Here is a 21,848-nt window from a genome sequence, read left to right as displayed (position 1 = left end):
ATTTGTTATGGGCATATTATATGGTGAGTAAAATTTGAGATATCTAGGTAGATGCTGACAGAATCAGTATTCAAGTGTTCTTTAAACTGATGTCTTATGTATTGAGTGTATTTATATAAATGTGGACCATTTATTGATGATTAGTCAAAATAAATTTATGTAAGTTCACCAAATGTTTTTTGTATTAATTTTTTAATCAGAAATATACCTTCAGTAAAAAATTTTCAATAACAATGGTAATAATAATGATAAAAATAACATTATTTCTCATGAAATAAGTTTATATTTTATAACATATAATACTTTTGTTTTCAGGACCATTAAATTATCCATATGATTTGTCATAGATGCCTTCAAGTAATTTAGTCAGTCAAAAACATATTTAGAGGGGGTGGCCCAGTGGCATAGTGGTTAGGTTTGTGCACTCCACTTCAGCGACCTGGGGTTCACAGGTTCGGGTCCCAGGAGTGGCCCTACACACCACTCATCAGCCATGCTGTGGTAGTGTCCTACATACAAACAGAGGAAGATTGGCACAGATGTTAACTCAGGCCTAATGTTCCTCAAGCAAATATTTATATATATACATATATAAAAGATGGGACATCAAGCCCAGATTCAAATCTCCACATTGACTGAAATTCAACTTATGCCTTTGATAAACGCCAGTGTAATGGCAGCATCAGAGTTAGCTACATCACGCCTCTTAGACTTACGCATCAGAAAGGATGAAGACAATGGAGAAAGCTCAGAGAACATGAAAAATTATTAGGAGAAAGTTTGATGGGAAATTTTAAATGAGTAACCATCATGTAATGCAGAGAAGTGGGATAAGTTTCAGGTGTGCGTGTGAAAGACAGTGCATGGCGATGTGGTTGACATAAACTAGTCAGGAAGGCTGTATTGTTGCTAGAAATAGTCTGGACACACCTGTCCTGAATAATCTAGACCTCCCACCAGAGGGCAGCAGAGAGCAGGTCGGGGAAGGTGCGCTCTCATCCTGTTTGCGTCATCCATTATCCTTCTGCTTTAACTTCTAACTTAAATTTTGAAGGGAATTAAAAGAAGGTGTTATTGTTAAAACTTGGTCGTTCTCTTTTGCTCTCTCCTGTAAAATAATAGTCCATCTACTTGGATTATTGTGTTAATCTCCATGGGGCACCCTATTCCAGCCTAACCACCCCCACCCACTTCACTATATCCACAATCTAACAAGCAGAGATTTTGTTAAAAAGTCAGTCAAATAATTACAGTCCTCTGCTCAAAACTCTATGACAACTTCCATCTTACTTCGACGAAGAATCCAAGTCCTTACAATGGCCCACAAGCCCCATAGTCTGAGCCCATTGTGTCTCCTCTCCTTGCTCCCTCCACCCCAGTCCCATCAACCTCATTGCTGCTTCTGAAACATTCCAAGTACTCTTTACCTCAGGGCCTTTGCATCTGCTGTTCCTCTGCCTGGAATGCTATTCCACAGACATTTTCCTGACTCCCTTCCTCACTTCTCTAGAACTTGATTCATGTGTCATCTTCTCAGTGAGGCCTTCCCTAGTCAATCTACCTAAAGTTCAACCCCAAATTCCCCTTTTTCTGTTTTACTCTCCTCCACTGTGTTTATCACCACCCAGCCTACTATATGTTTTATCTATTAGTTATTTAATACATGTCTATCTCTTCCCTCTAGAATGTAAGGAACTTTTTTAAAATCACTTTTCTTTATTCTTATATTTACAGAACCTGGAACAATATCTGACACATTGGAGGAATTCAGTACATATGTGTGTGTGTTGACTAAATTAATGACTGAATGAATTCAACAAATATTTTTTATCCATATCATCTATCCAGAACTATTATTATCAATAAATACTATAGCTGTATGTGTGTGTGTGCATATATGTGTGTGTATATATATATATATATATACTTTCTGTTGATTTTTTTCCCTTGTCTCATGAACTTTGCAAAATAAGAGTCAAGGATGTCACATGAAAATACACATAATTGTCCACATCACAGGCTTCTCAGAGGGTGGTCTCTGCATCACATGGGAACTTGTTATAAACGCACATTCTTGGACCTCACCTCAAATCTATTGAATCAGAAACTTTATTTTAATAAACTGTCCGAGTGAGTCTGACGCATATTGAAGTTTGAGAAGCACTCAACCACCATACAGATTAGAAGTTCATTAAGTTGGAAACGGCAATTGAAGTTTTAATGCATTCTTATTTTTCATAGTAGAGGTTTCAAGTTTTCCTTGGGTAAAATAAGTCTGGAAATATTCTGGCTTTGATAAATGGCAAGTGAGTTTTCTTCGTAATGACCCTTGTACCTACCCTTCCCTTTCATGCTGGTTGTTACTCTTCCGGGCCAGGTCCTAATGTCTTACACTTGGTATTGCAATGGCTTTCTAACTAGTCTCCACCTACTAACTAGTTTTCTAAGTAGTCTCCATATACTAACACATTTTCTTGAATGTAAAATAAATTTTTCCATATATTTTTCTTTCTGAAATAGAGATGCATTTCACAATCAATAAGTAAATTTAATGTAGTGGGTTTTTTGTTTATTTCCCAAGAGATTATTTTTATACCAAAGATTTATTTTATAATAGAGGAAATAAACTATTTTCCTACACTGTTTCGCTTTGTCATACATCCAGTAGGTCTTTCCCTGTCCTCTCGTAGCCCTATTTTTCTCATATGGCAGGCATCTTAATGCGAAAAACGTTCCTTAGTCAATCCAGCTAATTTTAAGGAAGACCTCAATTACAGAATGATTCATTGCATAAACTTGAACTAAAAGCAGTCACATGCTCAGAGCTAATATTCTTTTCATTTTTTTTTTTTTTAGAAAGCTTGCAGCTGTTTACTTTCAGCTGAAACTGGAGTTTTTGCGTACGCATGGCGGACTCTCACCGGCATCCTCGGTGCCTCTCTCCGAGCCAATTTCCGCAGTTCATGAATCAAGCTCAGGAAGCGCGGCAGGAGCACAGAGCGAGGATTCCCGCAGCGTGAACCCTCTCTCTGTGCGCTACTGCTCTTTTTCCTCTCCTACCTCTCTGTCTTTTAAAATTTATTACGTTTTCTTACTTTGTTGCTCAGAGGAACACAGGCCTTTTCCTGTAAGCCGGGTTCTTTATGATCACTCTAAATTTGGATGTAGCACAGCGCAGCCAGAAAATTGTAACACAGTTTCCAGGATTCATCAGGAGGTCGAGGCTGAGCTAGAGCATGAGCGCATCCATGCTGATTGCTAACGGTCTTTTTCTCTCCTTCTCAACTCCAGCATTTCCCTTGGTTGTGTAGACTTTCTTTGGGTTTCTCATTAAATTGGCCTGAGCTGCCACAAACAGTGGTAGCCATGAGGTAGGACTGAAGTCAACAGGCCTCCTTGTGTGTCTAAGTGGTTGGATAGTGCAAGAAAAGTTTCCAAATTAAGTTCACATAAACTTAGTTTCTGGCTCCCAACGCCAGCTATACATTACAATCAATTAAATTGGACTTTCTGAAGGTGGACTCTGAGCATCTCTGTTTCACATCTCCCTGGGTAATAATTGCCTATGTGTAATCAGGACTGAGAACCATGGATGAGCTCCCAGGATGCAGGAGGCGATTGGTGATCAAACCTAACCCGGCAACTTAGCATCCGAACAAGCCTAAGCAGCTAACAATAGACCTGGTCCTTACTGCTTTGTGACTCACCTAAATTCTGTTTGCAAGCAAGTTGTCTATATGTCACCTGAAAGGCTGAAATAATAAAACTTAGCTGATTTCTTAGGAAACAAGTAAAGGACACAGTCAAGTGGGGAACGCTATAATATCAGGATTTGGGCAAAGAAAGTGTCCTCATTGTGGACTCAAGTGTCATAGTGAGAAAAAGCCATTGGCTCTCACGGGCCCTGCGAGGATGTGAGAATGTCTACAGTGGAAATTAATTCATTGTAGGGTGAAGTGCCTTACGATGGAATTTCACTACATTCCACATTAGGAATACACCCTTGACATCTTTTACGCCTAAATTTAGACCACTGAAAGGATCCATTACAATCCAGTTAAATTAAAATGTAAAAATAAAAACACATACATTGTAAAACATAATTTTTCAAGCTGTGCTTTTGTAATTATGACTATTTCAGAACACTAGTTAAAATGGCTGAAACATTTATTTGATCTCGTGTCTATTTCTTTTACTCACCACTAACAATATTGTTTTAGCAGCAGGAAATAGAAGTTACTATCTTAATAAACTATAGTGATTTTTAAATGTGACCATTATAAACAAAAGTAATCCCAAACCAGTGCCACAAATGTATTTCTTATTTTTATTTAAAAATTTCAAAAGTTGAAATTCAATTGCCATGAGTCCACTTAATTAAAAAGAATGGACATGATAATATGGCATAAAAACAAGGAGCTTTTATAAGCTCCATTACTATTCCTCATAAATTTTAGGTTAGAATTGGTAATTAAAAGGCATTCAATAAAATAACTTTGACACAAGCATTTGCCATCATAAAATATACACAAAGAAACAGAGAAGGTGAACTCTTGTTTAATGTCCATTTACGTCAGTTTCATTACCAAGAAGGGTGCCCAGAAATATATGGGAGAATATAGAAGATTAGAACAATTCAGTAACAGTTTACTAAGCAGCCATATTCAATGTGTTAGATACTTTGAGGAACAGTATCTTTTCTTCTTAATACACTGACTGACATATAATAAACACTCAAAAAGTATTGATGAATTAAAAAATAAATATGAGACATGATTCTGTCCTTTAAAAACTAACACTTTAGTGGAAGGAGACAAAAGCACAAATATTGAAGAACAGAACAGACATTGAACAGATATTGAAGTTCTGCGATAGAAGCGCAAACCACTATGGAAGTAAAGAACAATTCAATTACCACAGCAGTTTAAAAGTATTATTTCAGCTGATAGTAAATCAGAAGTGCTTTTTGAGTTGGGTGCTATTTGAGCTGAGTATTGAAAGTAAAGAACTTCAAGAGTCTAGACATTGTGAATTGAGGAAGGACATTCCAGAAAGAAGGAAACCACTTGGATAAAAAATGAAGACAATTTAGGGAAAGAAAATGCTTTGGTGGAATGGTGTGTGGAGATATGACTATCATGTAAGGGACACACTGCAGGGTTTTTAATGAGAACTTAAAATTATTCTCTGTGTAGCGGGGAGCTCTCAAGGCTCTTCAGAAGGGAATGGCGTAGCAGATCTATTTTAGGAGGTTTATTTCACAGGCATTGTTCAGAACAACTTGGAGAAGGTAGAGGCTAGGGATAGAGTCTGGAGGTTGACTAGCACTACACACGAGAGGGGATGAGGTCATGAGCCCAGGCAACAACAGTAATAGATGGATGAGCTCAATGTGGAAGACATCTTGGATGTAAAACAGCAGACTTTAAAGATTGGTTGTACGTGAGGGTTGAGGGGAAGGGAGCAAATATCATGTCAGAGCAACTAAGGATGTGTCTATTTCATAAAAGAGATATTTCTAGAATGTGGGATATTAGTGTAACGATTCTTGAGGGTTCTGGCACAAATTTTGAAGAGGAATATTTTCCAAATAATTATAGTTTAACATACTTGGAAAAAGAATGGCAAGACCAAGAAGTAGGTATGAAAGTGTTGAGAGAAGACAAATTGAAAGCCAAATACCACAGAAGGCTACAAAAGTGGCAGGAGCTAAGGGGAAAAGTGACATTAAAACTTGATGTCACAGAGGTATGAATTAGCACAGGAAAGTGCTAAGCAGACGTTAGAAGAACGAATGTGAGAAGACAGCCTGCATGAGTTGCCTCCTTACAGTAGATGGAATTCCAAAGAGTGAAGCAACACAAGAAAGATGGACACCAGAAAGAACTGACCTAAATGGGTCACTGACTCAGGGGGATGGGGAGGATGGAGCCAGAGCATGAGGCATAAGGAATGAGCTGTCAACTTGTCACACTATTACTAAAATAACATCAATGGAAACTTTGTGAATAGATAGGGAGGACTATTATTTGCTACCCAAGAGATTAAACAGAGAGTGACTTCTTTATTAATCAAATCATGATTCATCTCATTTGGCATGCTCCATCAGCCTTGCTAACATTGATCTGTTGATCACACTTCAGCACTAGAAACCATCAACAGGTATCCAACCCATGGCCTGCCTTCCCAGCAGGTGGCAATGTCAGGCTTTGGGAGTTAGAGGGCACACATTAGCTAGGACGAAAGGAATCTGTTCTGATAAGGAAACTGAATTGCCTTGACCTGGAAAGCTAGGTCCCATAGAGCCCACTAAGTCTAGAGTGAATCTAAGTTTTAAATAATGTAAGATTTTTAAATTGTTTAAGCTCAGTTTAAGCTCAGTGGATGTTTAGGAGTTGAGGAAGCTTTCCATCTGGTGATTAATTTCCATCAAGGCCATTTTTCATAAGCAATTGGGTAGGACATAAAAAGTCACCTCTGCTCCTGTCATTCTAAAGAAAGAGAAATCTAATTATATCATCTGGGATTCAAATGTAATCACACTTACCGGAATAATCTTGGGGACAAACACAAGTGTATCTTCCTATCTCATTGAGGCACGTCCCCGCATTCTTGCAGGGATCTGAAACACACTCATCCACTTCCAAGTCGCAGTGCCTGCCTTGAAATCCTGGGACACAGAAGCAGGAGTAGCCATTGAGTCCATCCTGGCACACAGCGCCATTGTGGCAAGGGCTGGAAGCACACTCATCATGGTCCATCTCACAGAATCTTCCAGCATATCCAGCAGGGCAGAGGCAGACAGGGTGAACAGGGTCCTGACGGCAGATACCTCCGTGTTGGCAGGAGTTCATGCCACAGGAACTAGTGACAGTTTCACAGGTTGTCCCGTTATACCCAGGAGGACATTTGCACAGAAAGCTCCTTTCTCCTGGAGTGTTCACACAAGTGGCATTTCCTTGACAGGGACTGGAGAAGCAAGGATCTTTCATGTTGTCACAGCCTTTGTCCAAATTAGAGGCTGTGTCTGAACAACGGCAATCACTGTCTTTCGAAAAACCATTGCATGTAGAATTGCTTTGGCAAGAATTTGAGAGGCAATTGGTGTCATTTTTATTGCAAAAGGAATCTATAAGGAAATAAAAAATGTCAATGAAGCTTACAAATAAATGAGGATAAGGTTAAAGAATTCTTTCTTTCTGTTCCTCAAGCCATCTCAAACAAACTTATTAATGAATACATAGTTGTCTGCATTCTAATGATGAATTTTGTCAAATGATAGCTAATGATGAGTTTTGTCATTAATGATGATTTATCAAATCTTTTCATATAGTTGCTAATAAAAACAAAAATGGGGGCTGGCCCGGTGGCGCAGCAGTTACGTTCGCACGTTCTGCTTCTCAGTGGCCCAGGGTTCGCTGGTTCAGATCCCGGGTGCGGACATGGCACCGCTTGACATGCCATGCTGTGGCAGGCATCCCACATATAAAGTGGAGGAAGATGGGCACGGATGTTAGCTCAGGGCCAGTCTTCCTCAGCAAAAAGAGAAGGACTGGCGGTGGTTAGCTCAGGGCTAGTCTTCCCCAATAAATAAATAAATTAAATAAAATCAATTAGATCAAGTTTCTTAATTATATTATTCAGACTTTCTATAATATTGTTTATTTTCACTATTTTTCTCTGTTGAGATTAATGCATTAAAATTTCCTATAATGATTATGAATTTTCTATTTCTCCTTTTAGTTCTGACCATTTTCACTTTTATATTTGAAGCTATGTTATGTTCATAGAACTTTAGAATGGTTACATTGTCTTGCTGGTTTGACCCTCATATATTCCTGAAATATCCTTTTTTATCTTTAATAAGGCATCATGCCTTAAAAGAGTATTTTTACTGCTATGGGTATTGCTATATCAGTTACATATCTCATACATTGCTAGTAGGGATGCAAAATGGTGTTAACTACTTTGGAAAACAGTTTTTTGGGAGGTTTTTGATTACTGTTTCAATCTCTTTACTTGTGATTGGTCTATTCAGATTCTACATTTCTTCTTGATTCAGTTTTGGGAGGTTGTATGAATCTAAGAGTTTATCCATTTCTTCTAGGTTATCCAATTTGTTGGCATATTGTTTTTCATAGTATTCTCTTATAATCCTTTGCATTTCTGTGGTATCCATTGTAATTTCTCCTCTTTCATTTCTAATTTTAATTATTTGAGACTTCCTTCTTTTTTTCTTAGTGAGTCTGGTTAAGAGTTTGTCAATTTAATTTATCTCCTCAATGAACCAGCTCTTAGTTTCATGGATCTTTTCTACTGTTTTTTTAGTGTTTATCTCATTTATTTCTGCTCTAATTTTTATTATTTCCCTCATTCTGCTGACCTTGGGCTTCGTTTGTTCTTGTTTTCCTAGTTCTCTTAGGTGAAGTTTAAGATAACTTAGATTTTTCTTGTTTTTTTGAGGTGGGGCCTGAATGCTTGAATTTCCCTCTTAGAACCATATGTGGAAGATAAACAAAACACATGGATAAAGAAAATAGATTAGTAGTTACCGGAGGCAAAGGGAGTTGGGGGTGGGTGAACAGGGTAAAGGGGCTGATATGGATAATGATGGATAAAAATTAGACTAGGAGTGGTGAGCACGATGCAGTCTATACAGAAACTGATACATAATAATGTACACCTGAAATTACACAATGTTATAAACCATTATGGTCTCAACAAAATAATTGAAAAAAAAAGTCCTGAAAGGACATAATTTCCAAATTAGAATTCTATGCCCAGCTAAACTACCAATCAGATTTTAAGGGAGAAGTAAGATATTTTCAGGGATTCCAATTTTCAGCTTTCCTGCCCACTTTTCAGGAAGATTCTAGAAATTTGGCCTAGGGAAATGAAAATGCAAACCAAGAAAGAGACAGACATGGAATGTAGCATACAAGGAATCCAACAAAAGAAAGAAGCAAAACAATGTTGCTGAAAATTGCTTCCTGAATTGCAGATACGTTACTAGCATAGACAATAACTAGAGCTGAAAGCAGAAAGAGAAAGGAGCTCCAGGGAGAATGCCTCCAGGAAGAAAACTGCCTACCATATAGAGAAGTAATAGAAAACTAAATAGAAAAATTTATAAAACCCCACAAAATTCTTACTAGTATTAATTCTGGGGAAAATTGAACATCGTACAAGAAAGGAAATGAAATCACCATATACTATGTAATTGGAGAGAATTCTTTAAATGACAATAATAGTAATAATATAATGATATAACTAATGTTGGGAGTAGCTGAGCTGCAGGAGTGCGTGCGTGTGTTTGTGTGTATGTTGTTGAGAACTGCAGGAAAAGTCAAATCTACTTTTATCATAGTAGGATTCCAACAGATTCCACCAATATCTTAAACTAAAAAGAAAAACTCAGCCTATTATTTAGAAATATATCAATAAAACCCATAAGAAATAGCTGGAAGAGTTTTAAGTAGTTGCTTCTGGGGAGTGCACATTGGGAATGAGAAGCTGGAATGGGGATGGTAAGAAGTGTACTATTGTTTCCCTTACAACCTTTAGGGACTTTTAAAGTATTACTGAATAAATTTGATAATTTTTTTTTTAAACAAAATAGGTAGATTTATAATCTAGTCACATATACTACCCTGCATCACTTTCCTTACATGTAATACACTTTGAATTATGTTTTCAGTTCTGGCTCTGGACAAGATTATCTATCAAGCACATTATTTTAGTGGGGCTCCTCTGGTGTCATCGGCACTGTTTACACCATTCGCTGCCCAGGTTTACAGGTGTGTCCAAAGGTGAGATGCTAACAGGTCCCCTTTGAAACGCAGCGCATGATCTACACAGTACTAACTGATGCTTCAGATGTCTGCACTAAATGAGCAAGGACAACTGCCCGACAAAAAATTATATTTTTCAAACATATAAAGAAACTGCAATTTACTGCCTTATTAAAAATAACCACCTAAACAGCCAACTCAGGAAATAAAAGCAAGACTATATACAGACCAATAATGAAAGTTTCATGAAGTAAGGGTTATGATTATTCCAGTTTTGTGCACCCAAATTGAAAAAAAAAAAAACCTGTCATATGTCTTATTATATTGTACTTTATACAATATGTGTACATTCAGTGAAGAATAAAATAATTTTCATAGAGATAATTCCTTTAGAACAAGACTTTAATGTCTTGTTATACACAAAACCTTACAGGACTATTTAAAATTATAACCGGGATTTAGTTCCCAGGAAATGACTGTAGGAAATTTTGTTTCCAGCTTTCATATGAGACTCAGACACAGGGTAAGAAACTTTACTGCTTGTGGAGTGTAATTCATATTTTCAGACAAATTTATATAGTCTGCCAAATTGTTTCCTTGCAGTAAAGTTTGCCATCTACTGGAGATTATAAGAAGTTCTAGAATATTGGGTTTCAGACTTTATTTTTTTTTAAGTGCAGCAGAACTCATTCAAGGAAAAGGTCATGAGTAATCCCAAAACACCAAATCAGAATGTGGACCAGCTCAGGTTGAAGAAGGGGAGGAGAGCTTACAGCCCAGTTACTCAGGCTCCTGCTCTTTCTGGAGACTTCTCCAAGGAGAGCCAGGGGTTGAGAAAAGCAAAAATTTCTGTTCAGGGGAAAATAAAATATTTTATTTAGTTACTGTAAGTAATTCTTTTATATTTGGTATTTTAGTATTGCTAGAGCTAACGCATATTTTAAAATACATAAATATACAAAATATATTTAAAATATATTTTTCATGTAAATACACATTTATATAAATATATTTTATATAATATGTATATATATTTTGCTGAGAAGTAAAAACTAACTTCACCAGTTTTAAAGAAAATGAACATCCAAACACTAAACATATTTATTTTGTGTGTGTGTATTTTCTAATAATTCAGTTTACTTGGGAAACAGCCATATTGGTAATTTAACTTAATTACAAAGTGGTGTATTTCTTCAGAGCAATATTTATTCAAAGCAATGAAACACTACAAGGTGATTTCAGAGAAGAGCATTTTAATTTCTAGGATTATTATAAATAGCATTTATTCCTTTGTCTTTGATGGTTTTAATGCACTTATCTATGAAACAGGCAGGTAATTCTCTGATTTAAAAATCACCAATCAAGAATCTGAAAATTTTTTCAAGAGGTTTTTTATTATCAATATTTTTGACAACTTTTGTATTCACCAACCATAGGAGATTTGCCAGAAAGAGAAGGACAGTGCAGTGGTAAGAAGCAGAGTCCTGAGGTAAACACACCCATAGGGAGCCTGGCTCTGCGACTCACAGCCTCAGTTTCCCCAGCTGCAAAATAAGAGAGAACAGTAGAACCTACTTCTTAGGGTTTGTGTGAGGATTAAGTCACCAGATTTAAATGCTTGGTAGACAGTGGTAAGTGCTCAATAATGTTAGCTCTTATTGTTCTGTTTAGAGATTGTTTTGGTTCCTAATAGAGAATTAATTGGATTAGTACAAAAAAAATTAGCAATAACAGTAATAACCAAAAGAAAAAAGTACAATTCTTAAATGGATTTTCACTGCAGGAATTTTATTTATTTATTCTATTTTATTTATTTATTTTTTTTGTGAGGAAGATTCGCCCTGAGCTAACCTATTGCCAATCTTCCTCTTTTTTTGCTTGAGGAAGATTAGCCCTGAGCCAACATCTGTGCCAATCTCCCTGTATTTTGTACGTGGGATGCCTCCACAGCATGGCTGATGAGTGGAGCAGGTCTGTGCCCAGGATCCAAACCCACGAACAGAGCCGCCGAAGTGGAGCACAGGGAATTTTAACCTCTTGGCCACAGGGTGGCCCCAGGAATTTTATTTTAAGAAACAAAACAAACCCACGTATACCATTTTAATAAAGAGTCTATCAACGGACTAATTCAACAGGCCAAAGACATTTTCCCCACAAAGTGCCTAGCTTGACTGGGGATCAAACAAAGACAAACATGGATCAGACTTAGAAAAGATCTGTCCTCCAGCGTTTGTTTTTCACCAGGAAATCTTTAACATCTCTCTCTATATTTTGAGTTCTACTTAAATTTTTGGCTCAGGGAAATATTTTATGAAGTGAGAGGTGTGATAAGAGTTTAACTGTTAGAGGATCTCCTGTATCTTTGTGTTCCCCCAGCTCCTATTTATGCACAACAAACGCTCAGAGGGTATTTCCTGGGGATTAATTGTCAAAGCTCGATCCTTACCTTAAAGATCTCCCTGGCTGTATAAACTCTGCATCTGTATATGTGCACATATATTTATATGTATTTATAATTATTGACTCCTGGTTTATTTTTATTTTTTAAATACCCTCTTATCACAGCTATTCTTACTCTTTTCCTAGGATTTACTAATCTAATTCTCCCCATATAACTCTCTGACTATCTTGTCTCTAGTCCTCACTTTCATTGATGTTGACTTTAAGAATCAGACCTATCTTCTGCCAGCAGAAGGGAAGGAAAGGAGGTGGATGAACTATTGTTATTGCTTATATCTGGGTTAAAATAGCAATTTTTAATATGCCTCATATTTAGTTAGATCAAACACTCATGGATGTACTCCCACCAGTACAAATAAAGCTGTCTGGGCTCATTGCTCTGGGGCATGTATTTGCCTGTGTGTTTTCCTCAAACTAGCGAGACATGAGCAGGTACTTGGGGAAGCTGCTGCCTGGGATGGGAAGAACATACGCTAGCTGCCGTATGGAGTAATTGTTTTAAACAAGAAAGGAATAATTTTTTTCTACTTTGAGTCTAAATTTAATATACACTTCACCTAATTTCACTTAAATAAAACTGAGAGAGGAATGAAGGAATTGTGAACATAAAATTTGATGTTCTCAATATGTGCTGAACGGTTTCTGATATTCTTTCGTATAAAAGATCTTTCTCCTGTAGATGAATTAATAAGCATACATTTGCTAATGAGTTGCTTTTATTTCATTCTCTTTTCACTTTTGCGTTGCTTTTATTAAAACAAACTAGAGTCTTTACGTGGACTATTTTGCTCATATCGTTGATATTTTTAGAGTTTAGCATAGATTTCTATATTTTATTAAACTACATCTCAAAAGCCACTATTGATTTCTGTAAGTTGAAACAGCCATGGACTTAATCCAGCTGTCAAAGAAAAATTTATTCTTTATTCAAGATTGACTATCTCCTCGATTCCATTCGGAAAAATCTGGCAGATTGTTTGGCCCCTGACACTTTGGTGAAGCGCCTAACAATTTCAATCATAGTTTGAACAGCTAGCATTTGGGATGCTCCAGGTTTCAAATCATAGCCGTCATGAGTTGCTTTTAGAATGAAATAGAAGATACAAACAATGCTACTGGAGATAGAGTGGAAATTTCCAGATCTAAGAATTTCAATTTATAAGAGAGAAGTAACTTGTTGGACTTTCTTTAGCCTGGCTTTCTGCAGGGGATAAAATTTAATTCCAGGCTTGGGGCTGGGCAGGAGGAGGAGGAACGTGGGCAGGACGGGCACATCTTTATTCAGGACGTGGCCAAAATGGCTTGCACCTGGTAGGTAGTCAATAGAAATGTGTTGAATAATGAATGAGTGAGCAAGAAAACCTGAATTCTCATTTAAGCCTTGCTGTGAAGTTCTTACTTTTGCCTTTTTTGATAAAATCAAGCAGAGCAAATCGTTGGGTAAGTGACTGACTTTGATGTACTATTTATGATAGGATCCACATGGAGCAGTTAGAATAAGAAGTAAATGGGCTCTTTAAGATCATTCCTCTCCTTTGCATGCCTGTGGCCTCTGAAACACTAAGCATTCACTGTCTTCTATGTAGTTATTCTGTATACGTGGACTTAAATACGAAGTTGAGGCCAATTTAATATAATGGCAAGAGTACAATTTTATTGCCAAACAGGTTGGAATGTTAGTTCTGCTATTTTCTCTGTCTATGGTTTTAGCAAAATCAATGTTTTTGAGCCTAAGTTTCCTCATTTCTAAAGGATAAAATCTGTAGCCCTATGCAAAGCGGTTAAAAGCATGGATTTTGGAGTGTGGGTTTAAATCCTGCCTCTGCCACTTATTAACTCTACTTTATTATGATACTTAATACCTCTGTGCCTCAGTTTCCATTTCTGTAAAAATGATACCTACCCCATAGCTTTATTTGGGGATTAAATTAATTTACGTAAGATGCCTGACAGTGCTCGGCACAGAGTGAGCATTATCGCCATTATGATTATTGTTGTTATAACTGTTATTGTCATGAGGGGTAAAAGAGATAATAGACATAAATTTCCTTGTAAAAATCTGGAATAAAGTAATTATTTAGTCATTATTGTTTGTCTTTCAGTGCAGGGTCCAAAGTACATACATCTTGGTCTCCTGTTGATTAGCAAAGTTTCATGTACATAACTGGTGCTTGGTAAATGCATGTTCAATAAATGAATAAATCCAAGGAAAATGAGACTGTTTGATATTAGAAAGAGAGTTTTGAGTTTGGGGAGTTCTGGGAAGTACAAGTTGCTGTCAGCACACATTCTTTGAGAATGATATCTAATAATCCAGGCAGGAGCTCAATGTCGCCAACTGCGTATTTGCCAGAGATCACTCACATGCAGACTCTGCAATGTGACTTCCCTGCTCCAGCTGGGAAGACTGTGGCTGAAGATCATTGGCGTCATCTGCATCTCAACATCCCTGTTCTACTATTGTCTCCCCTATGGAGGGTCCACGGCCTCACTGAGAAAGTTTTCCGCAGACGTGTGTTAAATCTCCTGTATATGGTTGGCATTCTGGTTGGTGCTTTTATATAGAATTTTGATCATCAACATCATCACAGATGAAATCAAGGGCCTACTGTTCCAAAGATTTCTTTTGCTCTCAAAGATTTCCTATGAGAATAAAAACCTCTGGGTCCTCATCTGCACAGCCTATACACCTACGCATAGGGTCTGGGTTGGATCAGGTCTCTGTCATTAAGGTGAGGGTCATGCACCAAGCGCTTCCCGCCTCTGGCTGCAACCACACACACTTAACCTCGTAGAAGGCGCCCTGCCCTTTGTCCTCCTCAGAGCACGACTAAATAATGCAAATTGTGAAGGGCATTTTTTACTAAATGTCAACCACTGAAAACTTTAATGAGGGTCTAATTGTGTTCCTTTGACGTTAAAGTCATTTAAAGCTAATCAGGCCTGGACTCTCTGACCTTATTATAATCCGTGTATACTTTTAATAATGACGGGCTTTTAAATGACCCCTTTTACTTATGGACCAGACTTACATTTTACTAGCTGCTTTGCCTCCAGTGAATTGAAATTCTCACAGTAAAGCTAAAAATGCTTCAAATGAAAAGAAAAATAAAAGTTGTTTCCCACTCCATAAAGCGACCATTTTTTAAAGTGATCAATGATCAACAGATGTAATTTCAACATCAGTTATAAAACCATTATACAGAATCATTTAGTTCAGGACAATTTTGTTCTAAACAGGGGCCTGAATGTTTTAATATTTTCCATTAGATTCTCACCAGAATGTTAAGTAAGTATATGGCACACAACTAAGGTTAAAGAAAAAAATAAAATTGGTAAAATAAGTGAAAACAGCCCTTCAAACTTTAGCCCATTTCACTGTACACCAAAATAGCATGGACAATACAAGAATGAAAAAAATTTCAATAATCTAATTTTCAGTTTTATTACTGATATTACAAAAAATACCTCCAATTTATTGGTTCCAGAGGATAAGTGCATAACCCTTGGTGTCTCATTTAATCCCTATAGAAAGATTATGGGGTTGGAGGTACTATATCCACTTTATAAGTAAGGAATTGAGGTTCAGGAACGTTAAGTAACTTCCCCAAGGTTGTGCGGCTAATATGTGGTAGACTGGATGCCAAGATTTCAAAACATTTATTTGAAAAAATCCAAATGAAGAGGAAGATAGAATCATAAAAAAGAAACAGCTGAAGCAGATTCTAGATCAGCACTTCCCAAACTTTATTGTTCATATGAACCACTGAGGATCTCATTAAATCGCCCGTTCTGATTCAGCAGTTCTGCGGGGAGGCCTGAGATTGGGCATTTCTGATAAGCTCCCAGGGGATGCTGATGCTGATGCTGCTGGTCCATAGGCTACACTTCAAATAGCAAGCATCTGTACCAGCATTGTTTAAGAGAAGTACAATGGGAGCCATCTTTGTAGCATTGTCTTGCAGTAAAAAATATCTTTAAAAACTAAATTAAAAAGTAAAAATAAGCAGATAAAATTAACTTGAATAATACAATTTAACCAAATATAACTAAAACATTATCATTTCAATATGTAATTAGTGTTAAAAACTAATGAGATGTTCACATTTTTTTCAAACTAAGTCTGAAGCCCTCCTGTGTGTATTTTATGCTTATAGCACACCTCAGTTCCAGCCTGCCACATTTCAAGTGCTCAAAGCCACACGTGACTGGCTATTAGACTGGACAATGCAGATCTCAACAGTTTTCTCATATTTTTGTACAGGGAACTAATGCCTAAAAAAATAAATGATTGGCTATAACTCTGAGTAAGACATTAGTCCTCTAGGATTTCAATTATCTTCTTTGACAATATGAGTATAATAGTAGCCATGAATAAAGACACTTCAAAGGACTTCCGAAGAGTTTTTAATGATGATGTGTATTCAAATTGTGCACATCCTTGGAAGCCAGCTTTTTCCATGAATCTTTCCCATATCTTTGCATTCTTGTTGATCTCCCAGCATGAGCAGCCACAGAACTTACTGTTAAGACACTAAAACTTTACACTTATCTATATATTTCCTGACTTGTTCTCTGTTCATGTTTTGAAACTTGTCTTTACAATTTGCAAATGAACTTTTTAAGCTCAGGAACCATAATATAAACTTCTTCAGTACGCCTATCTATATGCTTTGTGTATTCAGTGTTGATCACACTTTGAATACTATCTCCTGAACGGTGCAATAAATACTTGCTGAATGTTCACTTTGTTGATTACTTTGTTTTAACGCAGGGAAGTTTGTTCTGCTCACTAAACTTGAACAGAGACAATGATTTGTTTCTGTCAGGTCACTCTAAGTTGTGACCCCATTTGGGGAAAACCCAGGTTCCTGTGGTTACTGGATAACTTGGAAGCCGTCGTGAATATATTTCACTTTCTTTTTACTCAGCTAAGAGCCCCATGGCACTGACTGCAGCAGGTCCAGAGCTGTCGTGACTTTGGTCTGGATAAAATTTTGAAGAGTTTACAAATGGCACCCTGCCCAGGGTGTTCTGGAATATGCTGTTCTGGGCAGGGTCTTGGTGCACACGGACATGCCTCAGCTCATCTGCACAGCCCCGTGACACACATGGAGAAAGGGTCTTGGTCTCCCAGGGACCCATTTGGCAAACTCTACCCCAGAAGGCTATGGCAAGTGCATACATAATGAATTCTGTCTTCATTACTGAGCATAAAACACTTGGGAGGTGAGAACCCCACAGCACTGTTTGAAAACTCAGAGGGAGACGCATGGTTGCTGATGTCCTTCTGAGAGTTGAAAGAGAATGTCTCATATGTGGAATTGGCAGCTTAACTGAAGAGAAAATAAAAGTATAAGGATAGTTCTACTGTAGAAAATGCATGGAAATGAACTTCATGTGAAGATATAAGACATAATACCTTAGATTAAATCACTTTGGCTCAAATATGCCCTTAATCTACTCTTCTAGGAATAAATGGTTATAGATTTGCACTTAAAGCATGGTGGCCGGGGTTGGGGGGGGGTGGGGGGAGAGAAGTAAGTGGGGGAAGAAGAAAGATAAATTCAAGCAAATAATTCACTAATTTCAAATCAGTAAATTTAACAAATAAATTAATATTTTGTTTAACAATGCAAAGTGCTTTTACTTGATGTGATCATTTGGTTTTTTAAATAAATCCTGTATATTATTCATCATTGTCTATACCTCCAGTATCCAGCATAGAGTAGATAATCAACAATTCATTATGGAACTGAACCAAGCAAGCTTAATCCCCATCTCCTCAAATTTAACTGATTGGGTGACTAAACTTGAGCTTTTTATATTTTCTTCTCTTGAAAAATTATATCCAGCTTACCACCATCTATTCCTTTCTTGTTTACTTGTCATGTATTCCCATTCACCTTTCATTTATAAAGGGCCTCCTGAATGACATTGATGTATGAAATAGGAGCCTTCATTTTCTTCCATGTCATTTTTTCCTATGCTGAAACTTAATAAATTCAGACCAATTTCAACCTCCTTTTAGAATATCTAGTAAATAATAAGCTAAATAGAAACCATGCCTAATTTGAAGTGTGCTGAAGGTGAAAACAAAGGATGAATATTTGGCTCCATTCATTAGAGAAGAAAGATCACCAACTGTCAGGGAGCCCAACAGGTGTGATAATAGTATGTACGAGGTTTCACTAGAGCGAGGGCCTTCAGATGACCCATGAGAGAATTAATAGACGTTATAGTGAGGAATATTTACTGCTTTCCACTTTTGGGGGGTAATACAATGAAAGAGGTAGGTTTAAGACTATTTTAATTTCATAATGCAGAAAGAGAATAAGGATGCTATCAATTATTTTATGAAATGAAGGAGCCTAAGATCTACCAGCTAAAGCCAGGTCTTTATAGAAAAATTAAATGTTCAATCTTTACAAAATAAAAGCACTGTTTTCAAGGTTTCCATCAAGTAAGCCAACTAATATTTATCCTCCAAGAGGATATTAATCCTGTGGTATAAAAGGGGTTAAGAGACCCCTAAAGAATCTATTTACCTCGGGTCTATTTCTAAAAGCACCTTATGATGTTGTTATAGAAACCACTTGCGGCTGAAAATCTCCCATCATGATTATTGCCATAGTAACCACCAAAAGACAGGAAGCTAGTTTTTCATCCATTTGCCATTGACCCTCTCCCCACAAGATAGTTTTGCTTCCAAATACTTCTATGTTGCTGGAAACAAAGGAGAAAAAAAGTAGTAAATATATTTAGTGAGAAAAAAAGAGAGAAAGAGAAACCAGGGCACACTACAAACAATAAAGAGATCCAAGGTATTTCATTTACACTTCATAGAGAAAAGAAATTATAATTAGACAACTAAACTAGCTTTTAAATTGGTGACCAAATCTCTATTTCCATCTGTTCAGACTCAAAGTGGGTAATAAAAATTAGATGTAAAATGTTGCTATTCTCATATTTTTAATGCTATTATTGGACAATTCAGAGTATTTCCCAATAGAATATATGTTTTTGCCTAGTGTTCTCTCTCCTGGTTTAAGTCAAATTAAATACAAATAATAATTTTCTTGTAATAGTTTTTTATAAGATATTGTTAAGTTATAATATGGTATCATGTTTAAAAAGTCGTGTTTTGATAACCATAACTCATCTTTCCCCACAAGCATGCAATTTTAAAATGCTCTTATGATATTAAGTTTTGGCACTGTTTTATGTAAAAATGGCCTATATAAATTAAACCAAATAGAATTATTGTTTCACTTTCTTGCCTCAGACTTCATCTTTTCGTAATGAATTGCCTTGTCTGGTTAATAGTCAATTTGTTAGTTGGATTTTATGGGTTTTAGTTTTAAAATTCTAGCAGACACATACATAAAACTCACTTTGAAATAGTTTGAAATCAGAGTTTTTTTAAACAAAACTCCTGTGCTGAGAAGATGACACAATGATGATGATGGGAATAATGTTTAAAACCTCTGCGACTCCAGTGAAGATCTTAGAAATATCCAGGGTTCCTTCTTAGATCCAAACATGAAGCAATGGTGTATTGGATAGGAAAAGATTGTTCCCCAACCAAAAGCTAATCTTCAAATACTTGAAGTCAGGATAAACTTTATACACTGTTACTAACCTCAGTTCACCTCTACGATTATCCTTTCAGAAAACCTAATACAAGGAACAATTATTATTTGCTAAACATTTTATTTGGAAAGGAATAATTTAGATTATTCAAAGGAGTGTTGGCCATTTTCAAGGTACCAGAGTATAGCCATAACAAACATAAAAAAGCATCTAATTACAAGAGCAAGATACATTGTACAAAGTGAACCACTCAACTCATTGCTCCTGAGGTTATATTCAGTTAGATTCCTTAGGAAAGCTGAGCAAATATAGGGAAGTTGATTCAAATGCCCATTTCTTCAGCTGGTTGTCTTCGTTTGGGTATTTATATTCACGAGGTATAATTCCACTCTTAAAGAGTCTATCTGAATGGAAAAGTTAAATGTTGTTCCTGATGCTTTTCTCCACACGTGGATTTTTCTTACCCTCAGCAATTTTTGCTTCCCATCTGTTTATTTTACCTTTGTTCAGGCATAGCTTTGGAGCTGAGAGCAGAAATTCTTTGAAACTGTGTCATCGGATGAACTGTGTTGACATATTTATGGTTGATTTCAGCTTTTCCAAAGGGTTACAATACAATGAGCAACAGTGTATTTATGTCAAATAGTGAGTAACACACAGACACACGGGAAATAGTTAACACCACTTTGTGTCTAATGGAAGATGAGTTTGGCCATTTTGATTGAGTCAATTAGGTACCAAATGCTTTTTTGTGGTTACTCAAAACATCATAAAAGATGATAGTCACTGTGATCACAGACAGTGCATATATCATTCTTATCTACTCTTGAATCTCATTCTTCTTACACCTGAACACATTAAATCAGTTTGGTTTTCCTGTTTATTAAGTTCCCGCTGAGTGTCTAACAATTTTATGAGGAAGCTGCCTTTCACCAATATCCACTTCTGCCCAAGACAGAGTAGCTAGCATAGCACTTGTCCTCCTGGTGTAAACAACTGAAAAAAGTGAGAAATACATGAGGTAACTACTTTCAGGCATTGCATACAGTTAGTGCAGAACTACGATTTGTGTTAGAAATGAAATAAAGATGCCTATGATCTTCTGGGACTTATGCTTGGGATGACTTTAATGCTGACAGAAGTACAATCAGGTCAGAGCACCAGAGAACAAAGAGACACTCAGATGATGGACCAAAAGATCCATTATTCATCAGGGGTTTTTGGGAGGCTTACCAGAGATCATCTGCTGAGAGACTGAGATAAATGAAAATATCCAAGATTAGATAGTTCAAGTACCAGCCTAGCCAGAGTGAAGAGACTTCACTGAACATCTCAAGTATGGAGAAACCAGAATGGCCTTGTTGTAGGAATAAGGACCACACCATAGAAGAAGGAAGATGCTGTAAGCTCAAAACCAAAATAGAACCACTCAAAGAAAGAATAAAACCAAGATTTACAGGGAAAAAAACTTTTTAAACTGCCTACCATATCAACATTCCAAATCTGTCAGAGGAATCTCACACAGTCAGGACTCCCTACAATTATCTCAGTATCCAGCATATAGTAAAACATTAGTAGCCAGACAAGAAGTAGAAAAGTGTGACCTATAATCAAGAAAAAATAGTTGATAGAAATAGATACTGAGACGACGCAAATGTTGAAATTAGTAGACAGTAATTTAATATTTTCAAGGACTTAGAGAAAAGGATGAACATAAGTAAACAAATGAGAAATCTTAGCAGAGAAATTAAAACTATAAAAGGTCTAAGTGAAAGTTCTAGAACTGAAAAGTATAATGTTCTGAAATGAATAATATTCTTAAAGGGCTTAACATCCTACTGGAGCCAGAGAAGGAAGGATCCATGAATCTGAAGACAATTAACGGAAATTACACAGTCTGAAAAATGGAGAGGAAAACATATTTTTAAAAATGAACAGAGCTGTAGGGAACTATGGGATGATTCCAAACAGGGTCTCATATGTGTAATTGCAGTCCCAGAGGCA

General features: G+C 36.7%; 1 protein-coding gene across 1 annotated transcript in view; it reads right to left on the bottom strand.

Annotated features, from left to right (window-relative positions):
* Positions 1-21,848, bottom strand: part of CRB1 (crumbs cell polarity complex component 1) — a 198,547-nt gene that overhangs the window by 134,436 nt on the left and 42,263 nt on the right. Inside the window, exon 2 of the mRNA XM_005608035.4 lies at positions 6,548-7,129. Within this exon, the coding sequence (XP_005608092.3) occupies positions 6,548-7,129 (582 nt within the window). The remainder of the gene's footprint in view (positions 1-6,547; positions 7,130-21,848) is intronic.

The sequence above is a fragment of the Equus caballus genome, chromosome 30, assembly GCF_041296265.1.
Source record: "Equus caballus isolate H_3958 breed thoroughbred chromosome 30, TB-T2T, whole genome shotgun sequence".
Lineage (NCBI taxonomy): Eukaryota > Metazoa > Chordata > Mammalia > Perissodactyla > Equidae > Equus > Equus caballus.
The sequence above is the reverse complement of the archived record's forward strand: the minus strand, read 5'-3'. Positions and strand labels throughout refer to the sequence as shown.